The 16,673-nt window shown below is 34.3% G+C and overlaps 3 protein-coding genes across 4 annotated transcripts; 1 reads left to right on the forward strand and 2 right to left on the reverse strand.

Moving 5' to 3' along the window:
* Nucleotides 1-1,740: 1,740 nt before the first annotated feature.
* Nucleotides 1,741-4,383, forward strand: AT2G01810 (RING/FYVE/PHD zinc finger superfamily protein; the record flags this gene model as incomplete). The annotated part of the gene is made up of 3 exons (NM_126242.2): nucleotides 1,741-2,053; nucleotides 2,140-2,383; nucleotides 2,620-4,383. The coding sequence occupies 3 exons, from the start codon at nucleotides 1,741-1,743 to the stop codon at nucleotides 4,154-4,156; spliced, it is 2,094 nt and encodes a 697-aa protein (NP_178290.1). The 3' UTR covers nucleotides 4,157-4,383.
* A 3,164-nt stretch (nucleotides 4,384-7,547) lies between these two features.
* Nucleotides 7,548-9,798, reverse strand: AT2G01818 (PLATZ transcription factor family protein). Of its 2 annotated transcripts, none has more exons than NM_001084398.2 (4): nucleotides 9,566-9,798; nucleotides 8,852-9,118; nucleotides 8,559-8,717; nucleotides 7,548-7,989 (listed from the first exon to the last, which is right to left on the reverse strand). In NM_001084398.2, the coding sequence occupies exons 1-4, from the start codon at nucleotides 9,572-9,574 to the stop codon at nucleotides 7,756-7,758; spliced, it is 669 nt and encodes a 222-aa protein (NP_001077867.1). In that variant the 5' UTR covers nucleotides 9,575-9,798; the 3' UTR covers nucleotides 7,548-7,755. The 2 variants fall into 2 exon arrangements, with proteins under 2 accessions (NP_001077867.1, NP_001325035.1); NM_001335079.1 differs by having other exon boundaries at nucleotides 7,661-7,989; nucleotides 8,852-8,926; nucleotides 9,566-9,764.
* Nucleotides 9,799-11,556: 1,758 nt separating this feature from the next.
* On the reverse strand, nucleotides 11,557-15,128 carry AT2G01820 (Leucine-rich repeat protein kinase family protein). Its single transcript, NM_126243.4, has 2 exons — nucleotides 12,599-15,128; nucleotides 11,557-12,412 (listed from the first exon to the last, which is right to left on the reverse strand). The coding sequence occupies exons 1-2, from the start codon at nucleotides 14,883-14,885 to the stop codon at nucleotides 11,868-11,870; spliced, it is 2,832 nt and encodes a 943-aa protein (NP_178291.1). The 5' UTR covers nucleotides 14,886-15,128; the 3' UTR covers nucleotides 11,557-11,867.
* Nucleotides 15,129-16,673: the final 1,545 nt, after the last annotated feature.

Here is a 16,673-nt window from a genome sequence, read left to right on the forward strand (position 1 = left end):
TCTTCTAATACAGCTCAACAAGCCTTTTCGTGTAACTTCTTTATGATACGAATATGTTTTGAATAATTAGCATTGTGATGGATTGAAGAATAACTTTTATACGATTATTAGACTAATCTACTAAACTCATATTATCAATACTCACACGAAATGCCTTTTTATATATATATATATACCGAAAAATAGCAAATCAGTGATGTTTTGCATGCGTGGGATGAACAAACTACTCTGTAAACTTGTAAAGTGAGAAATGAAGTTAATTACCAAAGTGGATTACCCATCGGACTGCTCAAAAGCCCTTTCAAGTTGATCCTTTTGAGTTAGGTAAACATACAGCTACGATTTTTAATAAAATGCTTAGTATGATGTCGACTTTTTACTATAGAGGTTAGTCCGTTCAAGAACTTTTTGTAGATAGACCATATTTGCACAAAAAAAAGGGTAGATAAACCATATATATATATGGACATATTCTATATATAGCTCAAATTTGGCATACAAAGTAGTGACCCCCGCGGTTAAAATGACTCAAAATCCACAATTTGTACTTTTACACGTATTTCATTATCATTTGCTTAAATTTTGATTATGTTTTGCTTAGATTTTTTTATTTATTTAATTTAATTACATATCAAAAGTGATAATATATATATATATATATATATATTTTACTTTAATCTTTAAAAGTTTTACTTACCTAGTTATCTTGTTCCAGAGGTGAAAACATCAAAAACCAAATTAGTTGATAAATTTTGGAAGTACTTAAAAGCTTAATCAAATTTTAAAACATCACATTTGTTTCTTATAATTTTTTTATTTTTTTTGTATTCTTATTAGTTAAACTAAAGGGAAGATGGAGATGAAGATGACATTTAGCAAACTGTAACTATTTTGTAACTGTGTGAACATTGGGAATTTACTAATGATATAACATTCTAAACCTTCCCGATATTATGCGCGGACAACGAAATAGATTTCACATTGTTTATCTTTATGTGAGCAGACAGAACAGAAGATAATGATTTGATTTTCTCCATTATCCAACATTAGCTTCTCTTTGGTTTCCCTTGATTTGTTACTCCCATATACGAAAACGATTACTATTCAAGTTTTTAGTATCGGAGTAGAATTTGAGAATTTGAGAGGTATTTATACAACAGCAGTTGCCTCATAGGAGATAACAACGTATCGGAGTAAATATAGAGAAACAGAAGATTGACATATATCCTAAATCTAATACTATTTAACCTTCTATAAAGTTATTTTCATGAATACACCATATGGCCAACACGAACACATATTCAGAAATCACATTGAGCAAAATCGTCAATCCACGCAAACCCACACGAAAGACATGTCGCAACAATCAGCCAATGTCACGTGGTCACAAACCAAATTAAACCGAACCAAACCCTCTTTAACCGGAACTCCCACTCTTGCAATAAAATAACAAAACCAATGAACCAAAATCGCCGCCGAAAGGGCAAAAATCGTTAATAAACAAACCACACGGAAGAAGATGAGTCCCGTCACAATCAAATCAGGCCAATCTCACGTTATCCCAAACCAAAACCAAGTAAACCGGAAATTCCACTCTTACTTTTAACAACAACAAACCAAAAAACACGATCGCCGCCACAAGGGCAAAACCGTCAATTCACAAGTAGATCCTGTCACGTGATCCCAATGATAAAACCAATCCTCTCTCTCTCTCTCTTTTCCCGTAGTCCTTTTTCAGTCATGGCGATAACCGCATACGACGCTCTCACGGAGAGACAAAAAGCCCCCAAAGTCCTCCTTATTAACGATTTTGCCATCTCTTCTTCTTCATCATCACCACCTTTCTTCAACCTCGCCGCAACTTTCCGCGACAACATCAGATCGTTCCTCCGTGAATATGCCGAGATTGAAGATTACACCATCGACGGAGCCACCGTCTCTACTATTTTCCTTGGAAGCCAAGCAAATGGCGTCGTTTTCCCTCTTTACATCATCGAACAACAAATCTCTGATTCTTCTCCAAACCCTCTCTGCGATTTCTGTCGATGCTTTGGTAAATAATAAATCTTAGGTTTTGTTTTTTCGTTGTTCTTGGTAAAGTTTCGATTTTGGATCGTTTACGTGTGTGTATATATATAGGTTGGGGTCATCACTATGTAACGAAGAGGAAGTATCATATGATAATCCCAAACCGTGATGAATGGAATGAGCCATTGAAGAGAGAAAGCTTGACGCTTTCTTCACATTTGATGCATGGTTTGATTCATTGCAATGGTTTTGGTCATTTGCTTTGTATCAACACTGATCTTGATGATCCTAATCACCTCTCTGGTGACCAAATCATGGACTTTTGGGACCGTCTTTGCTCTACTCTCCACACTAGGTACCACTCTTTGTTCTCTAGCTACATTGATTACTTAAAAAGTTGTTTGCTTTACTACTTATAGGAGGAGAGATTGTGACATTCATGTTAGATATCTTTTTGCTAATCTTAGTAAAGATTTGAAGATGTTTTAAAAATGGACAAAACCAATTATAAACCAAAGTGGATAATGTTAAGTGAGTTGTTGATTAGTGTTTATGGAGTTGTTAATCAATGATTATGTATTTTGGCTGCAGGAAGATATCTTTGGATGATACATCGAAGAAGGGAGCGATGGATCTGAGGCTGCTCCATGGTGTTGCATATGGTCGACCATGGTTTGGGAAATGGGATTATATGTTTTCTCATGGAAGCTTTGGGGTCAAAAAAGATCTGTATTGGCGAGCTATTCTCACTCTTAGCTCAATAGAAGTTGACAAGATATTGGAAGAATTATCTGGAACAAGTAAAGGGAGAGTGATGAAGAAGATCATCGATTTCTACAGAGGATCCACTGAAAGCCCTTTGGCCACTCTCTCTGATTTGCTTCGGTTCATGCTTGGTTTCATATCAAAAGCTCCCATTGAGAGAAAGACTGCAATGGCACTAGTAGCAATGTCTTTAGATCATGTTTCATATCCTACTCTTAGAGCTGATGAGAACAGTGAGGTCTGCACATCCCCTGATCAGGAATCAGATGATAATGGATATGAATCTGGCAGAGACACTGTCCTTGATGATCATAATACTACAACATCGGGCATAAAACCTCCTCAGTATTACTCATTTGATGATTTGAGCAGGAGAGAACATTCTAGATGGCCTGGAAGGAGGTTGAATGATGCAGCCCAAGCGGTTCTCAAAGTGTTTAAAGAGCGAAATAGCACCATTAGTCGCCAAGACCTTCGGGAGGCTGTTAGAAGTAGCATTGGTGATACGGGATTGATTGATTTCTTGCTCAAACACATTGACAAAGTTCTAATAGGTGACCAGATAGTGCAGAGGTCCACAAACCCGAAAAGCAGGATGTTACAGTTCTCCCTCCGGACAATCAATTCCCGTGTTCAAGAGCAAAAACGGAAAAAGAAAAGGAAAGTGAAGCCGCAGGAAACCAGTGAATGCACATCTACCACTCCTGGACTGAGTCCGTACGATGATATTCTCTATCTATATCAGAATCTCTTGTTAACTTATCCTGATTCAGACTTATACAGTGAAGCGTCTCAGGTTATCTTGAAGTGCAAGAGCTTTGTAAAAGAATGGTCTTACCAGGAACAAAATCATTTAACAGTTAGCTGCCAGGTTCTTCCCAATCATGAAGAACTACTCAGAGACTTCACTCGGTTATTACCCCCTGGTGACCTCGTGGCTGTTCCGGAAAACGCAACCATCAGAGAACTGAAATCTGCAGCAGAGAAAGTTCTGAGGGACACTTACTGCATAACAGAGACATTTGAAGTGTTGGAGATAAGAAACAGGTATCTCGAGAAGCTAGACGACAACGTGAGTCTAAAATCACAAGGGAATACAGAGTTTATGGTGAAAGGGTTTGGTCTGGACATAGGCACAGAGTTAAGGTATGAAGGCGGATTTGATGACTGGACCGTTGACTGCAAATGCGGAGCTAGAGATGATGATGGTGAGAGAATGGTGGCTTGTGATGCTTGCAAGGTTTGGCACCACACACTTTGCAATTCCATCGAAGACGATGAAGCTGTGCCCTCCGTGTTTCTCTGTAACATGTGTTATGGAGATAGCTTGAGATCCAAGAAACGCAACCTCAGCATTCGCTAGCCCTAGCTTGCGCAAAAAGTCAGCTTGTGTTGCAGGAGATTATATATCACCCATTATTATGGTCAAAACTTACCAACCATAGCCATAGATCTAATTTTATAATTAAGACTTTTTTGGCATAAAATTTTATCTGCATAAATATATGTTTATGTAAATACAATCCGCACATTTTTCTCCAATTATTATGCTCCAAACATTGAAAACAACTCTTTATTTAAATTACATTTTGAAAAAAAAAAACATCATCAAATATGTGTATATATGTTCATATATACTTGATCTTTCTTAAAATTTATTTTTTCTTGATTTTTTTCAGTATATATAAATCAATCTTACTAGTTTTCTTATTTTGATTTCATGAATTTTTATTTATTTTTGGTAAAAAGTGAAATTTTATACCATTTTTGATTTGTGACAGAAGTTACAAAGAAAAGTAGAAACGGATAAAAGCACTACAGAAAATTTAAGACAATATTACTACTCAAAAAGATTCGGATCGAAACATAGTGAAAAATGGCCAAGTCGCAAAGTGAAACACCGATTCCGAATTCGTGAAACCCGGACATTTGTGTGATTGCCATAAAACCGAAACTTGGAATCCTCATCGTTGTTGCCACGAAGCTAACTATCTGAGGCCCGTCCACAAAACCTCAAAGATAGAAGTGTAAGACTTCTCCGAAAACTAACGCAAAAAAAACACTTAGATCTATGTGTCGCCTCTATTCAACATTCAGGAAACCTTGCCATAGCACCCAGGAGCTCACCTACACCAATTGAACCAATACCAACTACACCAATTGATTTCATGAATTTTATATACTGACATCATACATGATGAAGCCTGTTTACCATAGGTTTGATTTTCAGCATATTCAAGTCATATATACTAGTTAGTTGTGAAGATGCGAGAGTTAACACATTCGCTTTGAGGACATGGAGATGTAGTGGAGAACTCAACACGTGATTGGCACGAACTAAGAGGTGGTTGCTGAATTGGAAGCTTAGAAGAAACATTGGAAGATTTGAAGAGTTTTATTTGTCAATGAAGAGAGATGTTGTTATACATGGCATGTGGAACATGCATAACATTGAGATTGAAAAGCACATGCATTATTATTATTCTCTCGTCTCCTTCAGTTAAATCTGTGATATATATCCTCCAATTGGCTCACAGCATTCCTCTTTTATTCTTAACTTTTTGTCTGCCATAATCATACCCAATTAATAGTTTTTTTTTCCTGCATTACTTTTACTTCTATTTGATATTCTAATTTTCTAAAGTGGATTTTGCTGCCAAAACATTATGACCATCATTCTTCTTTATCTATTATTGATTTTTTTTGGCTTGATAATGCGACTCAATAATTATCAAGAACAGTGATCCAGCCATAAGACGAGGATGCTATATGATTAAAGATTTTTTTTTTTGTTGTTGAGTTGGTTTTAAAGATGATTATGGTATTGTTTTGGTTTTGTTTAATTTCATTTTTGTTCAAGACAAAGATACGCGACAAAGGTCTCTGGCCCCAATAAACGCTCCATGTTGACTAGTGAGCCCCAGGTGGTCAATATTTATTTTTCTTGTTTTCTAAAATGTTTTATTCTTTCTAACTAACACAATTAAGAAAATTTCTCATCAAAATATCTTTAAATAAAAATTTATGTATTACATAATATTAAAAGCAAGTATATGTTCATCTTTTTATTAGAGTTTTCAGCTAGGGGCGGGCATTCGGGTAAGCGGGTTGGATTCGGGTAAAACCCGATCGGGTACGAGTATTTTGGGTAGAAAAATTTAGAATCTAATAAGATAAATCTAAAATATCGGTTTGGTTTCGATTCGGATCTAATCGGATTCGAGTCGGTTCGGATATAGATTTTTGGGCCTAAATTGGAACCAATACCCGAATTTTTGGATAAATACCCAGATTTTTCAGGTAAATACCCGGATTTTCGGGTAAAATTTCGGGTTTCGGGTAAAATTTAGATTTTCGGGTATTTTTGGATTCGGGTCGGGTTTGGATTCGGTTTTTTGGGTAGAGGAATTTAGGATCCAATAAGGTAAATTTTTGGATTGGGGTTCGGTTTCGAATCTAATTTTTCAGATCGATTTCGGTTCGGGTTCTCGGTTCCGGATTTTTTGCCCAGTCCTATTTTCAGCTTTGTAATTAAATAAACAAATTTGTATATACTTAGATACTTGTTAGGTGTGATAATATTTTTTTATGGTGGTATTTACAAGTAACATAAAAAACTTTTATGGTGTCCTCAATTTCAGATATTTTATAAATTATAGCATAAATATCAAGTTAAACTTATATTCTTTCACAAAAAAATAATAATTAAATCTATATTATGTATCATAATCGTGAATCGTGATGCTTCCGTGCTTCATTTTTCTGTTTGTCAATCTCGGTTCTATCTCTTTAGTTATGAAATATTAACATTAGTATATTCAAAGATCTACAATAAATAGAAGAAATGATAATGATAGGTAATACTATTTAAAAGAAAAAATAAAGTTGTTTGATATGAAAAATATGTAAAACAAGTTGCCATAGACCCATTATCATGATCATTCATTCATTTGTTAAAATGTACGCTATATCTTCGTATACTTCTGTTAAAGAATGATTTATATTTAGTCTTTGTGATATACACCAATGATCATGGAATTTTCTCATATACTTGATACTTTATTCTTTTTTTACGGAAAATGACACATTTGCTAAACACCCAAAAAGTCACGATAACAACTACGGGCCATTGCTCCAATTTGTAACAATGCATATTGACATATTGAAAAGTCGTTAATTTAAAGAAGAAGAAAAACTACTACATAAAATGGTAAACTCGTTAGCCCGAATAACTTAAATGGAGTGTTGAATCGTATAATTTTTCATTTTTATTATAAACCAAAAAGAGAATGTTGCAAAAATACAGGAATAGGAATTGAAATATGGAGAAGTTTACCAAACCATGTAATTTTTACAAATGATAATATCGTAGAAAAATTATGACTTGGCTCCGAATGGTAACGTGCGGTTTAACTGTGGATAAAATGCAGTGCGGTTCTAATAATAACAAAAATATTTACATATATATATATATATTTTTGTTACTGTTCGAACCGCACCACATCATACCGTTCGGCCTGCATTCGGAACCTCAGTCTACGACGAATGATACCATCATTTGTCATTACAACGTGTATCTATCAATTCATCCCAAAAAGCGTTAAGAATATTGCATAATATTCATTTTTATATATTGTATTTCATTAAAACTGTGGGTTCCAGTGAATCAACACAATCTCATTCTCATGAACCAAAAAAACTTTTTGGGCCCATATCTCTCTCTCTTTTCTCCATGATGAATAATAAATAAATCACTCATACATACGCATTACACATCACTATTATTATTTTTCTTTGTATCACTATTTTTTTAGCCTATTAGCAAAAAAATAAAACATCACTATTTCTCATCAAAACTTATTAACTTGTTAAAATAATATTGATAGCCGATATAATATCTTTTTCATAGATAAAATACACATAATGTATGGCTTTGATGACAAATCCAAAGAAAAAAAAAAATCAATAGAAAGGAGATCTTCGAGAAATTCCTTTTCTCTTGAGTATTCTCAAGAGTGGTCTAAATGAAAAATCACTCAATAAAACTTCAGAATCTTCTGAAACATCAGTGAGGGACGATGTGCACGATTTTTTTTCTTCTAAGCTTCCTTCTTGAGTAGAGTGTTCTTTCTCCAAAACACTCTGTTCTAGTTTTGGAGAAAAACAAAATTTATGCTTTTTTGAAGGAGTTGAAATCTACAAAAAGAAAATATATTAAAAAAAATGTCTTTCAACTATTAGAGAGCATGCTCTAAACTCAAAAGCAAATTCTTATATTTGACTTCAAACAATATACGCAAATTTAACGTTTTAAAGCGTGTTTATACAACTCACATGTATTAAGTGATTTCAATTTGTATTAAATGATACTTGTTAATGTAGATTACGTTTTTCGAAATTATATATTGTAATTTCAAAACAATGATTTTTAAGAAAAGTATTAAAATGAAACACTTTTAAAAAATATTTGCGCATCTTCTAACCGAAAACAAAACTATACACATTTTTGAGTGTGAACAAGACAATGTACAGTTGAAAATGTGTACAATTCAAATCACTCATAATTTTCCTATATACTATGTCAAAACTATATGCCTCAAGACTAACTTTTTTTTATCATTTCAAGATTATTCTGTAAATGATTGTTTTATATGTTTGATAACTACCAATAAATAAAAGATTAAGAAAGGTAGATGACTACCAATAGACTAATCAACACAATTCAAAGGGAAATATAAACTTTAACAAAAGATACCATAAATTACCTTGCAGGAGATAGAGCAAAAAAGATTAGGATGATCCTGAATATATCTTTTACAAGTCACACATGAAGCACCATTCTTGGCTTTTGTTGAAGGTCTTGCATCTTTTGCTTGTGGCCTTGAATTCAAATGTATTGCCTTCTCTCCATTTATTTTATATGTCTTTTTCCCCCATACATAAATTATTGCCAACCAATACCAAAATTAAAAACATTAATTTGGAACTCTAAAACAAGAATTCAAATGATTATTTTATTAATTATTGAATGATTTAGATATTTAAAGAAAAAAAAAACCTGAATCTCGGAACAGTCGAAGTAGTTTTGGATTTCGAGGAGACGAATAACATCTTGGTAAACGTATTTGCAGATCTGAAGACGACGATGGAGGAAATGAGAATCTGTAACTGTGTTACAACAATGTCTGCATATTTCCACATTACAATCAATGCAAAACACATTCTTCTCGTTCTTTCTAAGATACTTATGATTCATACATATCCCAAAGAACTCTGAGTTCAGTAGTGTTTCAATCCAAACTTCTTCACTTCTTCTCTTCTCACTCTACAAAAATTATTGCTATTACTTTTTTAGATTTGCATAAACTTAATTATGATTTATAATGAATTACTATGAAGAAGAAAAAAACATGAATATTATCCGGAAAAAAACAATCTGTACAAATTTGAAACTTTATTGACTTTATTTTTTTTATATGAAGAAATTTAAAACTTGAATTAGAGAGATCAGTTTACAATTAGGAAAAGAAAAAAAAAATAAAACTACATTTTTGAAGGATATGGAATCTGCAGAAATTTTACTTTTTATTGAAATTTATAAAGAATTTATAAATGGGCTATATGAAGAAATCATAACTATAAATTTTGCAGAAATTTTCTTGTTTCTAATTTATATTGAAACTATGAACTTGAATTGAAGGGATTTGTTTTCAACAACAACAACAACAAAAACTAACACTGCAGAAATTAATAAGAAAAAATGAGCATGTACCAGATTCATTTTGGTATGAGAAACTGAGTTCCTTTGATAGATCAGATGAGAAGATTTTATATTTCTCCGATCAAAATCATCCAAAAATATTTTAGTGTTCTTGGAGGAGAAGAAGAAGAAGAAGAAGGCCAAAAGCAAAAAGAAGAAGAGAGATGTGATTTGATTTGTAGTGTGAATAAAAATAGTAGAAGAAGGCAAACGAAATATTAAAGAAATGATATTAGGAATGTTTCAATTAATTACATATTGTGTTTTGTGGAGAATAATAAATTAAAAAAAAGGAAACTAAATGACAATTAATATTAAAAATGAGGGAAAAATCAAAAGTCCACAGAGTCAACAATAACTGTGACTCTTTAATACCTAAAATGGATACCAGGCGGGAATATGAAGCATGTGTAACTTTTAAATTACTGTTTTGTCTCTAGATAAATCGATAAGTATGTTTTTAATACGAATGAAATCCACTAATTAGGTCATTAATATGCAAATTGTAATAATTAAAAATGAGTGGACATAATTTGACTTTGAGGGGCAAAAAGTTAAGTCTTTATAATTTAGATGGTGCGATAAAGGTAAGCAAAGCTTCCTATATTTACTCCGAAATTTCCAAGGAAACAACTTATCAAATTTAGAATTATATCATTTTCTACATATACATAGATAGGAATATTTGATGTCAAAAATAACCGTTCCAAAGTGCACATAATAATATCTTAGGCAAATTCAAATCCAGCACATACATACTATACTTATGGAGAGACTAGATTATTGCTTGATGTTCGCATACATAGACAATTGAAATTTAAATAGATTGGTGAAATTTGTTACAGATTTAGTTGAAAGTATCCTAAAAAATATCTTATCATTTGCTCATAATTTATAAATTAAAAAAAAAGTATATCACTTGAAAATCGTTAAGATGAATATTAAAACCAGAAAGTAATAGTAAAGTATTTTGATAATGAGCATAGTAGCATTTATAGATTATATAAAATTGAAATTATAAGTTTAGGTAGATGTTTCTATGGCATTCCATCTTCGATACAACATATGACAGAAAGTTTTCCCTATTCGAGATAATACGTATGCGGGTTTTCACGTTTTTACGTTTTAGAAATATGATTTAGTTGAATACATACCATTTGCAAAAACTTGCGATGATTATTAAAACGTGGAAATAATATGTGTTTGTTCAATTTATCTTGCACGTTTTAATACAGATTTTTCGTCTCAACGTTGTTGATCTATGCTGATAGTAGCACTGGATGAAAGATTAGAAGAAATACAACAAAAATGAACATACCACTTGGCATGGTGACTCAATGATGTCTTAACCCTAACTTTATTTTTTGTTCTTGAATTAATCTAGTGTAATATTGAATACAAATCCATAAGATAATAAAATAATATATATTTTTAAAATTATGTATTAAATGTATGATCACATCAATATTATAAGTTAATAATTATACAAACTTATCAATATATATCTAAAATAATTAGTGACATATGAGTATATAACTCTAGTATTGTTTTTGTTGTTGAATCTGCATTATATTGGAGCTCATATCTAATCTTTTTTAACTACATCAAAAGCTGTGAATGGTTTATAAGTGATAATTGGTTCCTTACATGTAAACGGTTAAGTTTGCCTAACTTAGTTCCAATTATTGGTGTCACCTTTGATGTTTAGATTTTATATCATATGATCAGTGAACCTAAATAGTAGATGCTTAATATTATGAAGATTGGATTGGACAGTGTGCTTTATAAAATGAGGGACACCAAAATCATGTATTTCATTAGAAGGGAAGGACCAACTGGCTCATAGCAAATTGAATGAATACGGAGACTGCTTTGATATTCCAGTGGGTGTATGGTCCAAAGTCCAAACCCATAAACACATGGCTTTATTGGACTTGTGGGCTTGGAATACAAAATGATTTCTCATAGAAAGTGTACTTATAGTAATCTACTTGCTTAAACCCCTAAACACATGTTAATAACTTAAACCGCAGTGAGTTCAAAATACTGTTTGGTTCAGCTTTTACGGTTTATGAGTTGGATTTTACTGACGAAATATTAAAATTTTAAGAACTCAAAGATTGTTATCTTTGCATAAAAACTACACAAAGTAGATAGATAAATACACTAACCAAAAGCTTGCAGTAGATAAAAACGAAGTCATAAGTAAATATGCTTCAGAGAAAAGCAAAAAAAGGGAGAGCGAGAGAGAGATTTATCACACAATGCTTCATCTTCTTCTTCTACTAAAACGTTTTACGCAATCTTGATTTTTTCAACGTCCATCCACAGAAGTGAACGAGTCAGCAAATCCAGATGGGCGAGTTGGGATACTTGTCTGCGTATTGTCTTTGCTTCCATAAGCCGAAGACGAAGATCCCGAGTCATCCGCGGTCTGGCTTAGTCCCTCGAAAGCTTGCCATTTCTTAAGCACCTGCGGAAGCGGCATATCGTAGTCTATCCCATAGACGTCATCAGGGTCGGTCTCAGTTGGTTTCCATTGGACGGTGAGTGAAGAAAGGACGTTAACGATGTGAGCCATGTCAGGTCTTTGGTAAGGCTCACGGGCACAGCAATGACCAGCAAGCTCCCAGACTTTTTCAATACTGGCTACGGTATCGTCGTCGAGGCTGATGTTTGGGTCTATTGCGTTTTTGAAGGCATTTTCGTCTTTGCTGGCTGCTACCCGACGGAACCATGTGACTAGATGGACGCTGTCTTCGGGTTGCGTCTCGTCTAGGGCTTTACGACCAGTGATTAGCTCCATAAGTATGACCCCAAGGCTGAAAATGTCTACCTTGGTCGTCACTCTTCCCGTCACTGCCAAAATCAGAGTATAGAACAATTGCCAAACGATCAAAGGATGAAACTATAACATTTAGGAAAATGCAATAAGATCAAAGCATGAAAATTTAAGTGCAAAACGGCCAAAGTATGAAACTTTGACACTGGGCAAGTGCAAATCAATTGAAAGGCAGAGACTTTAAAATTTGGGTAAGTACAAACCTGCGTATTCTGGGGCAAGGTATCCGAAAGTCCCAGCTACTCGAGTCTCAATGGAGTATTTGCCATCAGGGGCTAAACGTACTAACCCAAAGTCAGAGACTTTAGCGCGCATATCATCACCAAGAAGGATGTTTGATGGCTTTAGATCCCTATGGATAAAGCTCTGATGCGCAAGTGTGTGCAGATACTCGACACCTCGAGCTACATCCAATGCAATCGCCAGCCGTCTAGTCCAGTCTAACGGTTTTCGCCCTTCCTCTTTCCAGTGGAACAAATGCTGACTTAGTGTCCCCTGTGGCATGTACTCGTAGACAAGAAGCCTCTCGTTCCCGTCAAGGCAGTAACCGAGAAGCGCAACGAGATGACGATGACGCATTTTAGTCAGAACAGTGATCTCAGATTTAAACTCAGTAAGTCCCTTATCACTCACAACCGAAGACTCCATTCTCTTCACAGCTATTTTTGTTCCATCGTGGAGTTCGCCTTTGTAAACTGTCCCGAAACCACCTCTCCCGAGAATATTCTCTTCGCTGAAGTTATTCGTCACATTCCTCAAGACCTGTATCGATATAACCAAGTTCCCAGCTTCAACAACGTGAATATCACTCGCTGCACTTCCGCTGTGACTGTAGCTATCACTTCCTCCACCACTGTTAAGACTAGAAGCTGCAACAGTGAGTTTAATGTCATCGTTGTCACCCGAATGATGCGGATGAATAACCATGTTGCTGCTTGGACTTTGAACTCTAGCAGGTCGCTTCCTTTTCTTCGCATAAAGACACACACCAAGCCCAACCAAACACAATGCACCAACAACCCCACCAACCACAGGAACAATAATCTTGACATTGCTTGATTTCTTAGAAGTTTCACTGCCATCACTTCCTCCTGAAGGTTTACTTCCTGGTGAAGCTCCAGGAGCATCACTCGTTTTGTTAGGTCCATTCTTCCCCATGTTAGCGTTCCCTTCAGTCACCAAAGTCACAGTATCCCGAAACTTTGGCGGTATTCCATAAAAATCGTTGTTAGACACATCAAGTAACCTAAGCTTAGACAATGTGGTAAGCTCATCAGGTATATGCCCGGAGAGTTTATTATCAGCAAGATTGATAGTCTCCAATGAAGTAAGCTTAGCTAAACTCGGAGAAATCGTACCCGAGAGATCCTGTTTCCTCATATTAACAACCGTAATGTTACCTCCAGAACAAGTAATCCCAACCCAGTTAACACAAGGATTGTTTCCTTTCCAACTTTCCGCAAGCTTCACTGGATATCCAAATGATTCAGCTACAGATACCAAAGTATCCACACGAGGATCACAAGCCTCACCAGCTACATTAGTACAAAAGCTATTCATGTTGTTGACTATATCAACACCAACGGATTTGCCAAACAACGGAGTCGGTCCTTGAAGATAATTATTAGTTAAATTCACAGTAGTAAGCGAACTCAAACTAACCAAAGACTGTGGAACAACACCAGTGAGCTGATTCTCTCTAACATTAAACACACGTAGAGATACCAAACCAGAGAGATCAGGAATTGGACCTGAGAACTGATTTCCTTGAAGAGAAACCTCAACGAGCGAAGTCATGTTCCCCAATACCGAGATCGATCCATTAAGCTTCTGACCATTCAAGAACAGAGACTGAATCGAAGTACCAGCAAAACTCATCGGTAACTCTCCTTCTAAACCATTCTGAGATAGTTTCAGATTCGTCAAGCTCGGAAGTGACTGAGAACCGAAGAAATCTGGGATCTTTCCAATAATGCTGCAATTGGAGAGAGTTAGATTCTGCAGAGACGTAGCTTCTTTAACGGTGTCTGGAATTACCCAAGGATCAAACGGATTGTTCTCGAGATACATTTCTTGAAGAGAACTCATACCAGAGAAGAGATTCTTCGGTACAGAGGTAAAAAGATTGTCGTGTAGATTCAGAGTCTGTAAACGAGATAAGCCAGAGAGATCAGGAATAGGACCAGAGATACGATTGAGAAAAAGCTCGAGAATAACCAATTCAGAGAGACTCTGAAGATTAGTAGGAAGAGTTCCACGAATCCCTTTTTGTTTAAGCTGAATCTTAGTAACACGATTACTTCCATCGCATTGAACAGATTGCCATTTACAAGGGTTAGGGTTAGACCAATCGACGTCTGATGTAAGATTCAGACTTGATTTGAGAGATTGCATAGTCGAATCATCGAGACCGGTTTGAGAAAGTGAGAAATTGGCCAAACCCAGTAAAGAGATGATGAAACAGAGAGTACCCAAATGGGAATTTGACATTTTTTGTTGGAGAAAGAAACAGAGTGGAGGAGGTTAAAGGTGTCGCCTTTGAGAATTCTGAGTCTAGGGTTTTAGGGAGGCATTGAAGAAGAAGAAGAAGAAAAGGTTTACAGAGAGGAAAGGGAAAGACGAAGGAATCGGCGGAGATCGAGGAAGATAGAGAGACGAAGAAGATTAAAGGTAAGAGGATCATAAAAGCATTGCCTTTTTATTTATTATTCTCATTCAAATGAAATATTTATTCTTCTGTAATAAAATGGATGAACCATAATTAATAAAAATGCATACTTTAAGTTTTGCTTGTGTAGAGTGTGTGTGTGTGTGTGAATACAGCTGGCAAGGTGGCATAATTAGTGGTGAAAAACAATAGTGAAAATCGCCGAATAATCCATAATTATGAATAATGAGATTATCTACTAATTGTGTTTATAACTTTATATTAAAAAAAAATCAGAATTAGGAATAAGATACAAATTTTATGACATTTAGATGTTTTCAGTTTAGGTGAATATATTATTAACATTTGTAAAGTTTGTAAATAAAAATCACGTTTGAAATATTTTATTTATATATTCAATTAGAGAATTTTACTTTTTAGGAAGTTTTAACAATTGATTTGTGTCAAAATTGGTAATAATAAAAGTAATATCTCTATGATTGAGTGTATTTCGGCATTTTTCGGACTAAACTGCTAATAATATCGATTGTCTTTCCTAAATTTTTAAAATATTTTATTTTGTAATAGATCTTGGATTTTTGTTCACATTATTTCCATTTGCTTCTATAAAAAAAGGATATTATTTCCTCCTTATGAATATTTGTGGGACGAATACAATACGTGGAAACTTATCTGTATTTCTTAGAATAGAAAAAGCATTTAATACGGTGACGGTGGTTACCTATTGTTTAGGGTCAAAGATTAGTCGAAAATTGAAATTTCATCGTAACGTGCTAAAGACAGTTTAAGATTACACCGTTTTATTTAATTCATTTTTTGACTCATTGTGTCACGACTTCGTGAGTAATTATATACTTTGAATAAAAAAAATTAAAAGATTAATGAGTACTTTGCATTGCATGGTCTTAATCTTCTCATGACTAATTTTGACCAAACAAGATAAATGTGATTTTTTTGCAGTCCCGACAAAAAAGTTTTTAACTGTAAAAGACAGACGCCGTGAAATCCGGAGCATATTAGCCACGCATTAATCTTCATTCGGCTGATTTTTTAACGGTCGTTATCTTACGCCGTTTACCACAATTTTTAATGTTTGTTAGGTTGGAGAGTTATTATTATTACTTACCAGTTTCACTCTAACCTAGAACTATTCTTCTTCTTATGGTATTGAATGTCTGTTTTTATTCACTAGTAATAAATATTATAACTATACTATTTTAAAAATAGTTATAGTACGATATGTAGAAATTGGGACATGTATATTGTTGTTGTTAATCTTATAGAAAAATAGTAAAAGTAGCTAAAGATTGGTGTATTATACGCACCAACCATATACTATAAACTCGCACGAAATGTAGATCGAACACTTGTGTACGTAGAAAGATTACGTGACAACAACAACTAGTCCACTTTGCTGTTCGTTACGGTCACACATCAACCACATTTATTTCACTTACTTCTTTTTTCAATCATTTCTTAAATTCTCAATAATTCTAAAAATCAGATATTTGTCCAAACCTCTTTGGTGTAGTGGCACAAGGAAACTTTAACTCCTATACCTGAGTTTGATTTTTCATGAAAACAATAACAAATTTGTTTAGAAAGTCTCT

This window comes from Arabidopsis thaliana, chromosome 2 (assembly GCF_000001735.4).
Source record: "Arabidopsis thaliana chromosome 2, partial sequence".
Taxonomy (NCBI): Eukaryota; Viridiplantae; Streptophyta; class Magnoliopsida; order Brassicales; family Brassicaceae; genus Arabidopsis; species Arabidopsis thaliana.

Bases quoted from the DNA above. Each gene is read 5' to 3' on its own strand.
- AT2G01818 (NM_001084398.2), bottom strand. The intron at 8,718-8,851 runs GTTTTTTTTTTC...TGGGGGAAAAAG, and splicing joins TCGACTGTTCCGAGATTCAG to ACATATAAAATAAATGGAGA. The intron at 7,990-8,558 runs GTAATTTATGGT...TTCTTTTTGTAG, and splicing joins TTTGCTCTATCTCCTGCAAG to ATTTCAACTCCTTCAAAAAA.
- AT2G01820 (NM_126243.4), bottom strand. From the start codon at position 14,885: ATGTCAAATTCCCATTTGGGTACTCTCTGTTTCATCATCTCTTTACTG. The intron at 12,413-12,598 runs GTTTGTACTTAC...TGATTTTGGCAG, and splicing joins CCTTGCCCCAGAATACGCAG to TGACGGGAAGAGTGACGACC.